The 18,050-nt window shown below is 40.4% G+C and overlaps 1 protein-coding gene across 1 annotated transcript in view; it reads right to left on the bottom strand.

Annotated features, from left to right (window-relative positions):
• LOC134586252 (dynein axonemal heavy chain 5-like) overlaps positions 1 to 18,050 on the bottom strand; it is a 260,789-nt gene that overhangs the window by 59,114 nt on the left and 183,625 nt on the right. Inside the window, exons 70-75 of the mRNA XM_063441744.1 lie at positions 17,327 to 17,466; positions 16,025 to 16,156; positions 15,747 to 15,933; positions 7,067 to 7,218; positions 3,934 to 4,100; positions 893 to 982 (exon numbers count right to left, since the gene is read on the bottom strand). Coding sequence (XP_063297814.1) covers positions 893 to 982; positions 3,934 to 4,100; positions 7,067 to 7,218; positions 15,747 to 15,933; positions 16,025 to 16,156; positions 17,327 to 17,466 — 868 coding nt within the window. The remainder of the gene's footprint in view (positions 1 to 892; positions 983 to 3,933; positions 4,101 to 7,066; positions 7,219 to 15,746; positions 15,934 to 16,024; positions 16,157 to 17,326; positions 17,467 to 18,050) is intronic.

The raw sequence follows: 18,050 nt of genomic DNA, 5'->3' as shown, positions 1-18,050 counted from the left end.
TTAACTTTTTTTTTTTTCAGGGTTCAGCAGTGTACTGCAATCATTTTTTTTTTCACGAAAAATCATTGTATAACTAACAAATATGTACATTTTCTTTAAATGTAAAAATTAAACCCGGGCTGTCCTATTTATCTGATGACAGTATGGCTCTGTATAGCTATTCAAATAGACACTTAATCCATGTTGACAAATGGTCTGCACAGACCAGATTATTATGACAATTTAGAATGCCATTGACAGGGTTACTTTCCTGTTTTGAATTTCACAGTATGAATTATATATTGCATTGGTTTAGTAATTTCCTATTCTTTAGCACTGTGGGGGCTACCATCTTTCCCCCTTCTGCCAACATACTATCATACTGTCTCTATTTATAATAAACTTCCCAAAGCATGATACACCTCCCTTAAGATGCCAGCTCTCTGTAATATTATCAGGGGTAAGCAACATTTGGCACTCCAATTGATGTGGACTATATCAGCGATATTACTGGAAAAACATAAGGGGAGACGTAGTCCATAACATCGAGAGTTCCAAAGGTTACCTATCCCTGGACTAGAGTGGTGTTGCTTTTTCTTATATACAACTTTTTATTTTAGTTTTAGTGATGTTCCAGAGCCTTTAGCTGATGTTTTTAACATTAATGATTGCTCCTACGTCTAATAGTTTGCATATAGCATAATGTAATACTCTATATATTATTTACATTATCATTGACTTGTGTTTTCTTTAAATCCCAGTTTCCATATGTGTCAAATTTACAACACAAATTACATATAACAATAAGGGCTAACATTTGATAAGAAAATTTGGTTATGCATTTAATGTTTCAGTGGTAATGATCTGATGCATTTGAAAGAACAAATGTTAAAATAAAAGTCAAAGGCAGTACCATCTATTAGCAAATTTTCATCTTCTTCAAGGTTTTGAAGCTCATTATCATTTTGGGAGAGGAATATCTCAAGAGTTTTGTCTCCAACACCTGTGTTAAAAAAAAGATTATTATGATGCGTTGTCACAAAAGACAAATATGATCATTTAAAAAGATGTATAAATATAATTCTTGAGATCCTGCTAAAATGATTAACAATATCTATATGTGTCATAGAATATATTATTATTTTAATAATATTTTTATTATAGAGTTATTTTATAATTTAAGTTCTGCTGCCTATTTGCTCAAAAGCACTGTATATCCTATTTGTTGTATTAATATCTATTTACCGATCAGCCACAACATTAAAACCCCCTGATAACTGAATAACATTCATTATATTGTTACAATGGCACCTCTCAAGGGGTTCTTGAATTTCATGTGTTAGAAACAGGAACAATGGTCAAGTGAAAAGATCTGTGTGACTTTAACAAGGGCCAAATAATGATGGCTAGACAAAAGGGTCACAGCATCTGCTGAAATTACAAGTCTTGTTGAGTGTTCCCTATTGGAAGTCGTTAGTACCTACCACAAGAGCTGCAAGGAAGGACAATCGGTGTCAGGGTCATGGGTGCCCAAGGCTCATTGATGCACATAGGAACGAAGGTGCATCCCATCTAGTCTGATAACAGAAAAGAGCTACTGCTCAAATTGCTAAAAAAAATCTTAATGCTGGCCATGATAAAAAGGTATCATAACACACAGTACGTCACAGTTTGCATATATGTGGCTGCATAGCCGCAGACTGGTTAAAGTGCCCATGATAACCTATAAAGTACCATTAATGCATACGTGAACGTCATAACTGGACCATGGAGCAATGGAAGAAGGTTGCCTGGGCTGATGAATCATGTTTTGTTTAAATCAGGTAGATGGCCGGGTGCATGTGTGCTGTTTACCTGAGGCTGGCAGAGGCAGATTTATGCCCTGGGCTTTGTTCTACTGGGAAACCTTGGGTCCTGGCATGTGGATGTTACTGTAATAGGTACCCAGGGCCGATCATGGGTGGGTGCATAGAACACAGGTGCGCTGTACACACACATGGATTGGGGAGCTGTGCAGCGCTAGTACCCCTCCCCCCCCACCCCATGGATCAGCATGTTGTCTTTAAAAAGGTTAAGTTTAACAGCTTGTAACTTTTGCCTTCCAGCTCTGCTGCCTGGTGCTGATTATGAGGGAAGATGCATTACAAGAGTGGTGGGACCTAACATGAGGAGGCAGAGCCTTTGCATCCACCCAGTATTGGACCTGCATGTACCACCTACCTAGAGATTGTTGTAGACCACATACACCCTTTCATTGTGTTCCCTTATGGCAGTGGCCTCTTTTAGCAGAATAATGCACCATGCCACACTGCAAATTGTTCAGAAGTGGTTTGAGGAACATGACAAAGAGTTAAAGGTGTTGCCTTGACCTCCAACTTCCCCAGATCTCATTCCTATTGAGCACGTGTGGGATTTGCTGGAACAACAAATCAGATCCATGGAGGCCGCATATTGCAACTTGCAGAACTTAAAATATCTGGTGCTAATGTTCTGGCGCTGGATACCACAAGACATGTTCAGAGGTCTTGTGGAGTCCATGCCTCAATGCATCAAAGTTGTTCTGACAGCATGAGGGGGGCCTACATGATATTAGGCAGGTTGTTGTAATGTTGTGGCTGATCAATGAATGTCTGTCCATTTATATATTTATGGCAGATGTTTACTTGCTACCTAATATATCCCACCCCTCAAAAGTAGATTTTGTCTGAAGATTATTTTTTATACAGAATTCCAAAATATTAATCTTACAGGTAATCACTGTCATTCCCATTCATTCCCATTTCAAATAGATGACCATGGCTTCCTTCAGGTTTGATAGACGTTACCAACAGACATCTGGTCCCGGTCATCCTTATAACTTATTGTGTGTAGAGGTCAGAAATCCCATGCAAAATTACTTTTAGAAACTGTTTTAGTTAACTATTTTACCTGATAACCTTTAATTACCAATAAAATAATTCAGTAAAACCTGGTGTCAATAATGTAATTGAATAAAGGAACACTAAAGCGTTAGTATTGCAAACCTGTATTTCTAACGCTTTAGTGTTCCTGTCACTAGTTATAGTGGTTCCGTTTCCGTGTGTGCAATTAAAATAATAAAATAAAGAATTTTACTCACCTTTTTCGAGCGCCAACGCTCCCTCATCACTGCTTATCTCTCCTCCTGTGGAGTCATGGAGAAAGCATGGTTTCCTCTGGTGGTTGTTAAATCCAATGATCTCCACAGAGGAATATTGGGAACCTGATGTGCATGCTCAGCGAGTGCTGCATGCGCATCTCTGCTTCCCTGTAGCAATGCATTGAATCAATGTTTTTCTGTCAGGGCTGCAATCTGTGATTATGCTTTACTTGGTCATTGCACCAAAAGCACCTCCAATGGCTGTAAGTTTAACAGCCACTGTAGGCGTGATTAACCTTTTAAGGTAAGCATTGCTGTTTCTGCAAAATGCCAATGTTTTACATTGAAAAGTTAAGATAACAGGACCTCTGCTTCCAGACCACATCATTGAGATGAAGTGGCCTGGGTAACTTTAGAGATCCTTTAAGACAGAAAATATTTTCTATAAATTGTGCACATTCATTTGAAAACTGCCAAAAAGTATACTACAAAGGTGATTATGGAAATACAACCAAGAATCTGTTGACTGAGATATGGTTGTGTTTCTTTATATATGCTGACGGATGTGCTCACTTTCATCCCCAACCCACGACCCTCAACATATTTAGTAAACATATTGCAAAATACCATGATCTGGCACATAAGGCATGGCATAGAGTTAAGCCCAACTCTCACATTGATTTAACCTGTTCTTAACTAAACTAAAAATCAGAAACCCCTGGACATAAATATTTCAGAATGAAACATCCTCATATAAAGTTTCTAATTTATTAAATGAAAAGCAATGGACTGTCACAGTAGAAAGATGTATAACTTATTCAGGTTGCATTTCTCACCTAGGTCAGCCTTCAGTCTCTCCAATATTGACGTTTTGGTAATGAGTTTATTTAAAATATCTGCTGCTGTGGCTTGTGCCTTTGAATATTCTTTCTCCAGCTCAGCAATGTGCTCTTGAGTTTTTTTTGCATCACTTCTGGTGTTTAAAAGTGTTTCAATTGCACCCCTTTTAAAAGAAAATATAAGCTTTTTCTCACAATACCAATATTGCATTAAATTATTCTTGATGCTGTAACTACACACATTGGTTTTGTTTTAATAGAACAATACATTGGAGAACTATACATAACTTGTAGCATTTGTTACAATCTAAATTAAAATTGGTTATTGAAGAGTTAATATGAATTGGGTACAACATATGTGGAAGAAAGTTTCATAACAGCAGCCATGAAGCACCTCAAGTACACGCATAATAATGACTATATGGAGAGGGGGCATGGCCTGAGTGCCTAATCTCTGTGCTCCCTGATGACTCTATAGCAAATTGTAGTTTAGGTAATAACATACAAAAATAGGAAAGGGACACAAAATCCCCAGTTCTCAGAAGACCTCCAGTTGCAGCAAATGCTCCTTCACCTGGTCTCACCTACAATTTCTAGTAACACCAATGTACCTGGCTTTGCAGTCCTCTGAGGGCTTCATTGCCTCTGATTCTTGGTGGACCTTTGGCGTTCTGCATTCCCACACTTTGACGATTGGCCTGAAGAGACCCAAACTCACATTTCTGGTGTTCCTTACTTGATGACACTTCTACAAAATCTCTCAACTAAAGCAGATTAGAAGGCTGCTAATGCCAAACAAAGCTCTTCCTTTACACCAAATTATACATATAAATCCTCAATACATTGTGCACAACTTATTGGTAGCTCAACCTACCACAACTGATATTCTACAGTACATGACCACACAACTGCATAATATGGTTCTCTACATTGATGAACTGGACAACAGAAATAACAAACCGGTGCAAAGCCTACCAGATAGAAGTCACAGAGACCAATCCTTACAGGTATGTTCAACGGTCTGCTAGGCCACTCTCCTAATAAATAAATTATATTCCAACAACTAAATGTAGTAAACACAAAATAAAACACCTTCATGCACCACCACAATGTCCACAATACTGCAAACCCAAGATCCACAAAATATAATCCAATAGAGGTTATTGAATACACTATTTAGACAAGGTGGTCACTTCAAATCCCATGAAAGTCATTTTCAAAGAAATAAATAACATGCATTGTTCCTTTAAATTGCACCCCACTGCAAATAAAGTCAGTCGGAGACCTTAAAGTGCAAACCCCAAATCAATTGCACTTATCTTAAAACATTTATAAATTGACCGGATATGGAAAGTTTTCAAAATATACAGTCAAGGTTGGAAATAGAGCTCCACATAAAAAAATATGAAAATACCAATAGTATAAATTTTTTTAAATTTATTGTTATTAAGAATACATAAAAACACGCTTACAAATGCTGTGTACTCATACCATCGGCACTTAGGTTAATTTTGGGTCTTGCTAGGCTTTATTATGACATATGATGCCTGGGGGGGTCACTCCTGGGTGGACCTGCATGTGTACTTCAGATTAACACCTGTTCTCGGTGTGCAACATCAACTCTGGAGGGTGATAAATATAGGAGATATCCTCCTTTATCTAATTTTATGGCTTGAATTACTAGATGACTGGTCTCTGGCCTCAGGGCCTCTCTCTTTTAGTCCTACCATGACCCTCTCCCCAGTGAAATGGATCAGAGCACGCTGATTTCTTGTTGTTTCTGATAATAAGAGATCACAAACACTTTTCAGGAAATCTCTCAATTCACCATAATCACCCAAATGATGGTAAATCACTATGTCTATCGCATGTCAGTTATTCTACATGAGGCATCTAAAGTAATGCACTAGCACTTCTGATACTTAGATCTCATATGGGCAAACTAAACTGCTAGATTACCTCTCACCATACTCTGGGTCTCTCATCCCCCAGTTCTGCTGTGCTTCCATCTCCTGTGGGCTAGCTTATTAAATAAACTGCCTATTGACTCCAGCAGCAGTGATCACCAAAAGTCATGTTCTGATAATGTTTTAGCTTACCTAAACATTTAACTGCACAATCAATATCTGTGTGTATTTCTTGTCTGATACTAAAGTTGGCCTGGACAGATTTAACCACTCCACCACTTGTTTATTTCCATCATTTGGTTACCATTACCCAAGGGCTTCACAATTCATGTTTAAACTCCAGCCGATTTGTACTTTTAATTTATCTATGTGTTTTGATAAGAGCCTTGTCAAGACTATTGAAGTACTTTAAGTTGAGTGACTTACAACAGATAATTTACCCAGACCCAGTGCACACCTTCGACTCATTGACGCAACGAAGTGTACCACGGTCACTCTATTCTGAAGATTCCGGTCTCTCACACAACTTTTCTGCAGCTTCAATGACTTTAATTGGTGAGTGTATATCCTGTGCTCCCAGTGGCCTATGACTCTACACTCCCCAACACCACTGTCCTGTGGTGACAGCTAGTATTGTGTAATTGTATTTCGTTTCATCCTCCTATGGCTCTCTTCCTTCACTCACACATCTAACCTATCCTCCTGAGTCCTGATTGTCCAGGAACTTGCTTCAAACTGCCTTCAACAACACATACATAGGAATGATAAAGCCCGATAATAAAAAGCACTCGTCCTTTGACCAGCACTGGTTGTAAATACCTTCAAACTACTTGGTTTACAAACATGAAAATAAAACATGTCTTAATTGCTCATATTTTTCAGGGTGTTTTAAAGACACCAACACGTTTTAATCAATCTCTTCCCAGACACAGTTCACCTTATGAATTTATCATGACACCTCTATTGAGTAACAATTCTGTGTATCCACTACACAAATCACATTGAAATATTTTTACATAGAACATTTCCCAAGTTTAAACAAGTCTTAATAAGAGCATACAAAACATTATAGTCTTTTATTTCTATTCATACTACAACATCTTATATATAGTCAGTTAAACACAGGGGGTGGCTATGTCACATACTGGGTTTAATTTGCTATAAAATAGTATTACTAATTCTGATTATAATTCTTTATGCTTGAAAGACGAATATTCACTTACTGTATTTGATGAGTGGTATTTTCCTGCTTGGTCACTTTCTCCCTGAAGATATGTTTAAAGTTATCCAAGAATATCTGTAATGTGTTTGGTCCAATAAAGCCAGTATCATGTTTAGCAACCATTTCCTTTGTAGCTAAGAGCTCAATTCTTTCCTGGGATGAGAAGTAATGCTTTTTATTTATTCATTTTTTTAATAAAATATTTTACCAGTAAGGATACATTGAGATTTCTCTCATTTTCAAATATGTCTTAGGTCCACAAAACATTGCATTGTTACAATAGGGTACAATCTAACAAAAAAAAAAATACAATATACATATATATATATATATATATATATATATATACACATATATACATATATATATATACATATATATATATATATATATATATACATATATATATATATATATATATATATATAGATGAAAATGTATCCATACTTACCGTAATTTTCCTTTCCTGGTCATAGGCCATGGCAGCACAACAATGGGTAGCTCCTCCCTATCCCTAATTAGACAGGAACAGATTTAAATCAGGGGTATAAATACCCCCTCCCACCAATGAACCCTTAGTCTTTGTTAACAGCAATATCCCAGGGCGGGATCTAAGTGCTGCCATGGCCTATGACCAGGAAAGGAAAATTACGGTAAGTATGGATACATTTTCATCTTTCCTGGCCATATCCATGGCAGCACAACAATGGGTAATACCCAAGCAATAACCCAGGGAGGGAAAAAGGAAAGAAAAACACAGATTCAAACATTCTTTTAAATGCTGGTGTATTAGAAAACATACGTGCAATAGAAAATAATCAAGTAGAGTTAACTGCAGATAAGACTGATTTGCCAAAGGAGTCTGAGTGGCTGGCTTTAACGTCAATCTGGTAGTGCTTAATAAACGTGTTCGGAGTAGACCAAGTGGCTGCTTTGCAAATCAGTTCAGGTGACAAATTAGCTGCTGCTGCCCAAGATGAGGAAAGGGACCTCGTGGAGTGGGCCTTGAGCCCATCAGGAATTTTCATCTTTGATGCCTGGTAAGCCTGAATGATGGCGGCAACAATCCATCTACTAATGGCCATCTTAGAAGCCTGAAGCCCACTTCTGGGACCGTTGGGGAAGACGAATAGTCTTTGAGAGATCCGCCAGGCTGAAGATCTTTGTAGATAGATAGACAGATATCGAACAAGATCTAACGGAGAAGGTAGAGGTTCAGCATCCTCAGTAGAAGACTCCGACTGAAGAGTCGGAGTACTATTTCTTCGTTAATGTGAAAAGCTGACACCACTTTAGGACGAAATTCGGGAACAGTCCGTAAGATAACTCTGTCCTTATGAAAAACTGTAAAGGGCTCTTTAGTTGATAAGGCATGGAGCTCAGACACTCGTCTACCAGAGGCTAAGGCCACCAATAGAACCGTCTTAATGGTGAGTAACTGAGGAGAGATGGATTCGAGAGGCTCAAATGGAGAATTGCTCAGAGCTTTCAGCACCAAGGGAAGATCCCATGGTGGGGCGAAGGGCTTGATAGGAGGCTTGATTTTTAAAACTGCAGCCATAAATCTGATCACGTCTGTGTTCAAGGCCCATCTTTGATCCGTAAGGGCCGAAAGAGCTGAAATATGTACCTTCAGGTATTGTAGCTTAAACCCTTATCAAGACCGGATTGTAGAAATTCAAGAATCTCCTTGGTGGAGATAGACTGGATATTCCTGTGGTTGGATGCAGCCCAGGAGGAAAAAACGTCCCAGATTCTGTAATCAGTGGAAGATGTAGAGCGCTTCCTTGCTTGTAGTAGAGTATCAATGACAGCATGAGAAAATCCCTTGCAGATCAATCTTTCCCTTTCAATTTCCATGCCATCAGCTTGAGGGAGGCAGGGTCTGGGTGGAGGACAGGACCCTGCTGTAGAAGGGAAGGAATATTCGGAAGCTGCCAGGGGTCTGCACTGCAAAGGCTCAACAACAGAGGAAACCACGGTCTGCGGGGCCAAAAGGGGGCTATGAGGATGATGGATACCTTCTCCTGCCTTAATCGTCTCAGAAGGGGAAAGATGAGGGGTGTAGGAGGGAATGCGTAACCTAGGTGAAATTCCCACTCGATTGAAAGAGCATCCCTTCCTGAAGCTTGGGGATCGAAATTCTTCGAAAAGAAGTGCTTCACCTTCCTGTTCTTGTGTGTTGCCATTAGGTCGACTTGTGGCATGCCCCATACTTGAGAGATGTCTTCGAACACCTTGTATGACAGACTCCATTCCCCCGGATCTAATTCCACTCTGCTCAGGTAATCTGCTATGGAATTCTGGACTCCCGGAAGATGAATCGCTGTTAGGCCTGCTAGATGCTTCTGGGAGAAGGACATTAGTGGCCTCATAATGGACATCAGTTTTCGACTCCTTGTTCCCCCTTGATGGTTTAAGTAGGCAACTACAGTGGAATTGTCTGATCTGATCTTGATCCACTTGAAGCGAATGAGGGGCAGGAGAACCTCGAGAGCTTTTAGAACTGCCAAAAGTTCTAATTGGTTGGAGGGAGTCTCTGTTGCTGGAAAGGTCCATTTCCCTTGGACAAACTGATGTTGGAGGTGAGCCCCCCATCCCCACTGGCTTGCGTCTGTGGTAATAACAGTCCATGTAACGTTTCCCAATGGAAACCCTTGGAACAGGGATTTCTTCTGTAACCACCAAATCAGAGATTGATGGACGTGAGGGGGAATCTTGATAGGCTGAAGTGGATTTCTCGTTCTGAATTGTAGGATGAAATTCTTCTGGAAAATCCTCATTCTCCATTGGGCCCATCTTGTCAGTCCGATGGTGGAGGACATTGTTCCTAACAGGCTCATGCATCTTTCTGCTGAGGTCACATTGGATGCCAACATGTCTTTGACCTTGTTCATCAACTTCGTACCTCTTTCTGGAGACAGTCGCACTGTGCCCGACAGTGTGTCGAATATGGCCCCCAAATATTTCATCTCCTGAGCTGGCTGTAATTGGCTCTTCTTCTCGTTTATCTTCCAACCATGATGGCGTAGAAAACGTAGACAAACCTGCCCATGGGTCTGAAGGGCAATTGAGTCTTCTGCCAGGATGAGGATATCGTCTAAGTAATGGTAAATGGCTATGCCCATTTTCCTGAGCTCCGCAATTAAAACAACCAAGACCTTGGAGAATGTTCTTGGAGCTGTGCTGAGACCGAACGGCAGGGCTCGGAATTGAAAATGCCCTTCTTCCACCGCGAACCGAAGGAATTTCTGATGTTCTGGAGCAATGGGGATGTGGAAATAAGCGTCTGCCAAGTCTATAGAAATCATCCATTGGTGTGGAAAAACGACCTTTGTGATGGATTGAATAGACTCCATCTTGAACTTTCGGATGAGGAGATGCTGATTTAGTCTGCTTAAGTCTAAGATAGGTCTCCAACCGCCTGAAGCTTTCCTGGTGAGAAACAGGTGAGAGTAAAACCCTTGACCTTGCTGTTGCTGGGGAACTGGAATGATGACATGTCCTTCTTGGAGTGTCGATATGAAATCTTTTAAGGCCTGTCTTTTTTCTGCGTCTCCTGGCCACTTGGTCGTTTGAAAGGAGCAAGCTGGAGGGGGTCTGAAGAATTCCAAACTATATCCTCTTCTTATGATATCCAACATCCAACACACAGACATTTGTCTGTGGTGGATAGTTCCCATGCGTCTTGGAAGAGTAACAGACGTGCCCCCACACCTATAGACCGGGGGGGGGGGACCAGTCATAAAGATCTGGGGTTCTTGTTGAACGAGGCACCTCTAGACTTACCGCCTCTGGTAGAAGACTGTCCACCTCTCCAAGGCTGGGGTCTACCATGCTCCCTTCCTGGCTTGTAAGATCTGGCATCTCGAAAGGAGAAATAGTCTGGGTATCGTTTGGATCGAAAGGAACCTCTGGGTTTACGATCCTGCGGAAGAAAAGCTCTTTTGCCTTCGGCAGCTCTCTTAATACAGTCATCCAAGTTTTTACCAAACAACATGTCGCCGTGGAAAGGTAAGGCACATAAACTAGATTTTGAAGAGGTATCTGCTATCCAGGACCTTAACCATAAAGCCCTTCTGGCTGAAACGGAGAGGGCCATATTTCTGGCAAAGGCCTTAACCAGATCCACCGAAGCGTCAGAAGTAAAGTCTACTGCAAGCTTTATATCGTTTAGACTGTCCAGAAGACTGGATCTGCTCCTGCCTCTTTGGATGTCTGCTTCTAGATTCTCCATCCAGATCTTTAAAGCTCTGGAAACTGAAGTGAGAGCGACTGCTGGATGGAGGCCTGTGCCAGCAGCCACGTAAGCCTTGGTGAGGTTCAGATCCATTTTTCTGTCCATAGGGTCTCTAAATGAGCCAGCGTCATCAACCGGTAGAGTAGTGTGTTTGGCCAGTCTTACTACGGCTGCATCTACCTTAGGAGCCGAATCCCAACAGCTGGAGTCTTTCCTCTCAAATGGATAAAGACGAGCAACTCTGCCTTGAGATGTCAGTTTTCGGCCCGTCCCTGTAGGGGTCCATGGACTCATCTGAGGATTCCTCTTGAGAAAACCTGAAGGTTTCAGCGAATCTGGGCCTCTTGTGGGACTTTCCAGCTTCTCTGATGCCCTGGGAGACCGCCTGCTTGATAAACTCCATCACATCTGGAGTAGGGGCAGTAGTAGAAGCACCAGCGGCTGTAGACAGGCATTCTGCGCAGAGACGTTTGCCTTCTAGTGGTTTACTGCTGCAGGCTTCGCATCTCATCTTCATAGGCGACTTGCCTTTGGAAGTTCTGGATGCTTTAATTCCCGTAGAGCTGTCATAATAGGGAAATACAATTAAACCAGGCACTCTTTTGTTTGGTATAGATAAAGAGAGAGAAAAAAAATAATGATGGCTTACCTATAACCTTTAGATTGTGACCTTTGTTTATGGATGGATGCCTCAGAGTCCGATGAGAAAGACTTGTCCATCTTCCCTGATATAACATAGGAAAGAATTTATATATTTATACCCAAAAAAGTATAAAAATTCAATATGTGAAAAAAAAAAGGGGATGTGCCTTTAAAAAATAAAACCATACCTGAGTTACAGAAAACTGGAGGCTTGAAAATAAATGAACAAAACTGGAACAAAAGATGCTGCAAGAGCTCCCAGGTGTCCAGGCAACCTGAAACAGGAAAATAAATTAAATTAAATTTTGGCGCCTTTTTAAAGGCGGCGAATGACGTCACCGATGACGTCACCGCGAACCCGGAAGAATGCTCCGCGCATGCGCGCAAATACACCGCGCATGCGCGTAAGACCGTATGACGCGCCCCAGATCCGCGCATGCGCGGAAACATCTACAGATGCAGCCACCGGTCCACGCATGCGCGGGAGAAGCATAACGCGGCCGTCGGACCGCGCATGTGCCCGCGCAGGCGCAGAGCACCATGAAGAAACCGCCAGGATGGCGGCAAGCCGGTAAAAATTTAAAACTTTTAAAGGGAAAGAAAGGAGAGTACAAAATCCTTATTTGAAGGAGAATAAATGGCAAGGGGGGAAACCTGACGGCCCTTAGCAATTTAATACATAAAAAAAAATGCATTTAAACTTACTATGCCTGTCAGGTAGAGGTGAGAAGAATCTTCTGAAGATGAGGTTCTTCTGCCACTTCCTGCTACCGCTTGGTTACTGCAGGGAATGTTCCTTATTGGCAATTTTTTCCTTGCTACCCCTAGGGTCACTGCAAGTGGCTCCTGGTCACTAAAGGAGCATCTCCAGGGGGTTATCCTTTGCGCAGGGCCACGTACTGGAGACTTCCCAAGGAAGAGAGGCTGAAACTCCCTTGAGGCCGAAGGTAAAAACCCTCAGGTAAGCCAAAAAGAAAAAAGTAAGTTCATAGTCTACACTGACTGGAGTCCTATAGGGATAGGACAGGAAAAAAAGACTAAGGGTTCATTGGTGGGATGGGGTATTTATACCCCTGATTTAAATATGTTCCTGTCTAATTAGGGATAGGGAGGAGCTACCCATTGTTGTGCTGCCATGGATATGGCCAGGAAATATATATATATACACACACACACACATACATACATACCCACATATATAAATTTAAAACATAATAGGTCATAAATATATTCAACCACGACAGGTGCATTCTGTATAGAGGCAGGATTTGTTTCTGTACAGGGCACCTAGTTTTTTTTTTAGAAAAGTGCTTAAGCAGTAAGTAAGGGTCAGAGTGAGTTTTTGTATAGGCAGGTATCAATCTCAAAGCATTGATCTTTTATAGATGGGAAGCTAGAACATATTAAATGTAGGAAGGAGCCAGTAATAAAAAAAATGGGTGACAGAGTAATGAAGAAAATACATAATAGTCATTGATAGGATAACGAATGGATACATCTTATAGAGAGTATGGCAAGGTACAAGGTACAAGCATAGGATTAAATTCCAGGACACCGGGGATCTGATTGCTGCATGATAGAAACTGATTAGATTTAATACAGTTCAATCCATTCTGTCTAGAAAAGAAACACCACACCAGTTGACATTAATTAAAGTAGAAAGGGAAATTTAGGGAATGCAACAAGAAATATATGTTTTTACAAAATAGCCACTTATACATCAACAAAGAGGAGCTTAACTAATGGAGAAAGATTTCAGATGCATGATTTTTAGAAAATGGCAAAAAAAAGCACGTGCAGCATTTTCATTATAAATGTATAAATGAAAACATGAAAAGTACAAAACATGCATGTGTGGCCAAGAAGCTGCTCTAGAATATATATATATATTACTGCTGTGCAGAATAGTTTTTTTTTCAGTTTGCAACCATGCTGTTGATGCATATGATCACAAGGTCAAAACTGCAGTCTATGGCAGGTTTCTGGCCTCTGTTCCTTTTGGATCATAGTCCATGATTTGATTTAAAAAAAAAACAAAAAAAACTGTGTTTAAAATAGCATCCATTGGGGCGGGGCCTGGCAGCCGACTGAGGGAGACGTGTGTTGCAGGGGCTCCTCGACAAAACCTGAAATTATACAGATTGAAGGGGGATTTCACCCGATTTTCACCTACAAAATCGCCTAATATACCTGCACTTACCGTGCCAGCAGTCTGACCAAGTCTTGGAGAAAATATCAGGCACACAACGCCAGCTGCCCCAGAGGCCTACAGTGTCAAGTGGAGGGGACGGCCGCTCCTTCACTTCACCTCACTATCCTAGCGTTTTGGGCCCTGTTTCCCCCCCCTTTGGACCGGTGGGGGTTATCCCGGTCCCCACTGGCATGCTGATCTGACGCACCAGCACACTGCAAACCCTGTGGGATTGTACACCCGAGATACTACAGCCGTATGGTGAGCTCGGAGAAGTAATCCAAGATGGCAGTCATGCCTACTCCATACGCGCGAGCCGCGTGGCAGCAAGAAGGAGACCCTCCTGACACATGGCAGCGATCCATGAAGCGGCTGGAGGAGATATTTAATCGCTTTTGGGCAAACCTTGAAAGCCACACAGCACCAGCATCCCGCCAAGCTCAAGACGACAGCCTGGTAAGAGGGTCGCCCTCAGACAGAACCCCTACTCACAAACTTACATTGCCAACCGCAAGCCTGACCAAGCAAAGGGCTGCCAAGAGCATAACCCTGAAACATCACCCACGCAAACAGAGGGCACCCCGTCACCGACAGCGACAACCTACCGGGACCCCCCACTACTCCCAAAAGGGGTCAGAACGGGACTCTCAGAGATCCAGAGCTTGTGGCTCGCTGCAGTGGTCAGTCGCACACCCCTGGGGACAGAGGATTAGCTGGGCCCGCTCACACTGTGACACTACGTACAGCACCTACCTTGCTCCCAGTGAACGCCTCCCAAGTCTGGGCATAGGGTAACTCCAACTGTGCAGCCTTACCACCGCTGGTACTGCCTAGCAGATACTGGATGCCGTCTCCCCCCCCCCCCCCCAGGCAACTGCAGACCATGTTATGCTATAACTAATGTTTTCAATATGTGCACTCTCTTGCTTCACTTAAATAATATGTTCCTTTTTGTGGTAGCATGACTTATATTCTTTTTCACATGGCCAGCCCAGTGGCATACTCAGCCTGAATTAACTAGAATTGTCAGCATGTAATAACGCACTTGTAAAAGCGCTTGTCAATCTTCATGTACGACTAAATGATAACAAAACTGTGCATGTCTCTCACATACCCCTGTGTAATACAATGTGAAACGCTGCATGTACCTACTCTTGTTTCTGTAACTTTAAAAATTGTGCATGTTCACTCACTGCCTTACTGCCTACAAGCTGTGTATTTTGTTTCCTGTCACAAGCTGTTGGGGCGTGACAAGTTGTATGTAATAATCTGCACTTCAAAAATAAAGAATTTAAAAAAAAAAAAATAGCATCCATTGCTAAGAGTATCTGCAGAAAGTCAATATAAAGTCTGAGACATGATGCCTGTCTATGTACATTTGCATATTAGGCTGGGAACTCTGGGATAGTTATGGAAACATGATTTCTTGAGTTTATGTGCGTAAGGAAGATTCTTTAAAGTCCAACTTAAGATATGCAGGTTGTGTATGTGTGTAATATATTTACAATACAATAATATACTCTTTGCATAGATGTAAATATATTATATATTTTATGTACTATATATATATATGTTATATAATTTACAAAGGTGAATAGTAGTAGATACCTGAACAATATCTTTGCAGTATGGGAAACGAGCAAGTCTTTTGTCTCCCATTTTGTCCTCTTCTCTCTTTAATTCTTTTGCATTGTCACCAGATATGTGTTGAGTAGCGTCTTCAGCCCACAGTGCCTGATTATTTTCTTTCAGCATGAATTTATGGATCAATGAAATGGCTACAGCTACCTTTTCACTGCAAAAATAAAACTGTTATTCATGAGAGGTATACGAATAATATAAATAGTGGGGTTTTCTTTACAAAAACACAATTAGTGCTATGTTACCGTGTCTCCTCTGTATGGGTCTCCATAACTTGGTGCTGCATTATATAGTGTTTGGCTTCTGAGTTAATAGCATCTTGTGACCAGCTATCAATCCATATTAGTTGGCAACCATTTAAAAATCCTGGATATTTCCTAAAATGTAAATATATAATTTTCGAAAAGGCATTTTTAAAGCTTGTGCCAGGTATACACATATTGAAAATACAGTAAGCATGACATTTGTTTTCCACTAATAAAAGTAACATGTTAACCATGCATGTGGTAGAATTACAATGCATTATTAGATGATATATTATACAAAATACTGTATATTGATGGTAATTTTATGTTAAAAGGATACTCCAATGTCCATGACCACTTTTGCTTTTAGAAGTCGTCATGGAGCAAGTAATCTATAAGTGCAGCGTTTCAGAAGTTTTGTGCCAAGGGCTAGTAGTTAAACCCTCAACACACGTGACTTAGGTAGCCTGGAACTCTGCCTAATTTTAATTCTGTGCAAAAATAACATCCGTCGTCAGAAATAAAAAGAGCTTTTACCCTTGCGGGCAATGCTGGAAGCATACCTGTAAAGGGGGAGCTTAAATGTCCCTCCCTTCCTCATTTCAGACTTCCCCACCTCCCTGGATTCTTTATTTTCTTAAAACAAATTCCTTGTCCACCACCTACTGTCTCCCTTGCCTGTTTGGCTCAGACTGCATGCATGTGCTTGAAGCTTAGAGATCTGTCCAATCAAATACTTCTCACAGAGAAGCATGTGATTGCACCATGGAAAGGGAAGAAATAATGTGGGTTCCAAGGAAGTTTATTCTTCTTTTTTTTTTTTTTATAAAAAAAAAAAAATGGAGGTGTACAAGCTTCTAATGCCCAATATGGCATTAAGTATATAAAAAAAAAAGTTTAACTATTCATAAACAGCTACAAAACACCAAACAATAGTTAAAACTCTGCTTAAGGAAATATAGATCAAAAGAGAACTGAAAATTCAGAATGGAAGTAAGTAAAATGGGATTAATTGTAAATCCCAGTCTTACCAAAAACTATTAAATTATGCCATTGTTTGAATAGGGATTGGATCATTAACATGGAAGTCTTAAACTGATAATGTAGAAAATGCGTCCTGCCTCACTGTGGTAGATCACATATAGAATTTACATTTTATATAATATTCACACTAGCTGAACAATGAAGTGGTTTTACAGTGTTTCACAGGCCTCTTTTGACACTGTATTACCAATTTGTGGCATTTCACCACCTTCAGCTACAGATAGCAGCTCAAGTAATTATTTCTAATTGCAGATTTACCTTGACGCAGTCTTCATAAGTATGTGGTTTGGTGGAAGACAAACCATTATCCGAAGAAGAGACTTCACCTGAGAAACAAGGTACCTTGCTGGGTCATAACCAAGATGTGGGTGTTTTCGTCTGAGAGCTGGCCCCAGAACCTAATAAAGTGGTACAGTGTAAAACAATGTTTTAAACAACTGCAGTTTTTTTAATTTTTATTTTTATTTCTAATATGTAGTTAAATAGCATCAATGGGTTACTCAGTGACGAACTGAACAATAAAATATAACACATATTATAGGTTAGAGTGTAGAAAAGACTAATTAATTTAGATGAAGTTTGGGAAGCTGTATTGATTAGATGTTAGCTTCAGTGAAGTATAAGTGAATGGGTTAGCTAAATGGTATGTAACACAATTTATAGAAAAAAGTGAAACAGCAGACTGATTAAGTGATGTTACCATGATTCTGTAGATTAGAAATAGAAGAAACACTTATTGTAAGAGAAATACCTTAACATATGAGATATTGATTTTTTTTTATAATTCTTTATTTTTGTTGCGCTTAAGTCTAATGGAGGATGTACATTGTACACTGAGAAGATTGCAATATAATGTTTTGTCAAGGTAAGAGTGTAAAAACATTTTTAAATTCTAGATAAGGAAAAGGAAAATAGTGCAGATTGAGACAGCAAATGATAAAGCAAAAAGTTGGTCATTATAGAATTAGCGATAAGGAACAGG

Source organism: Pelobates fuscus, chromosome 2, assembly GCF_036172605.1.
Source record: "Pelobates fuscus isolate aPelFus1 chromosome 2, aPelFus1.pri, whole genome shotgun sequence".
Classification (NCBI taxonomy): Eukaryota; Metazoa; Chordata; class Amphibia; order Anura; family Pelobatidae; genus Pelobates; species Pelobates fuscus.
The sequence above is the reverse complement of the archived record's forward strand: the minus strand, read 5'-3'. Positions and strand labels throughout refer to the sequence as shown.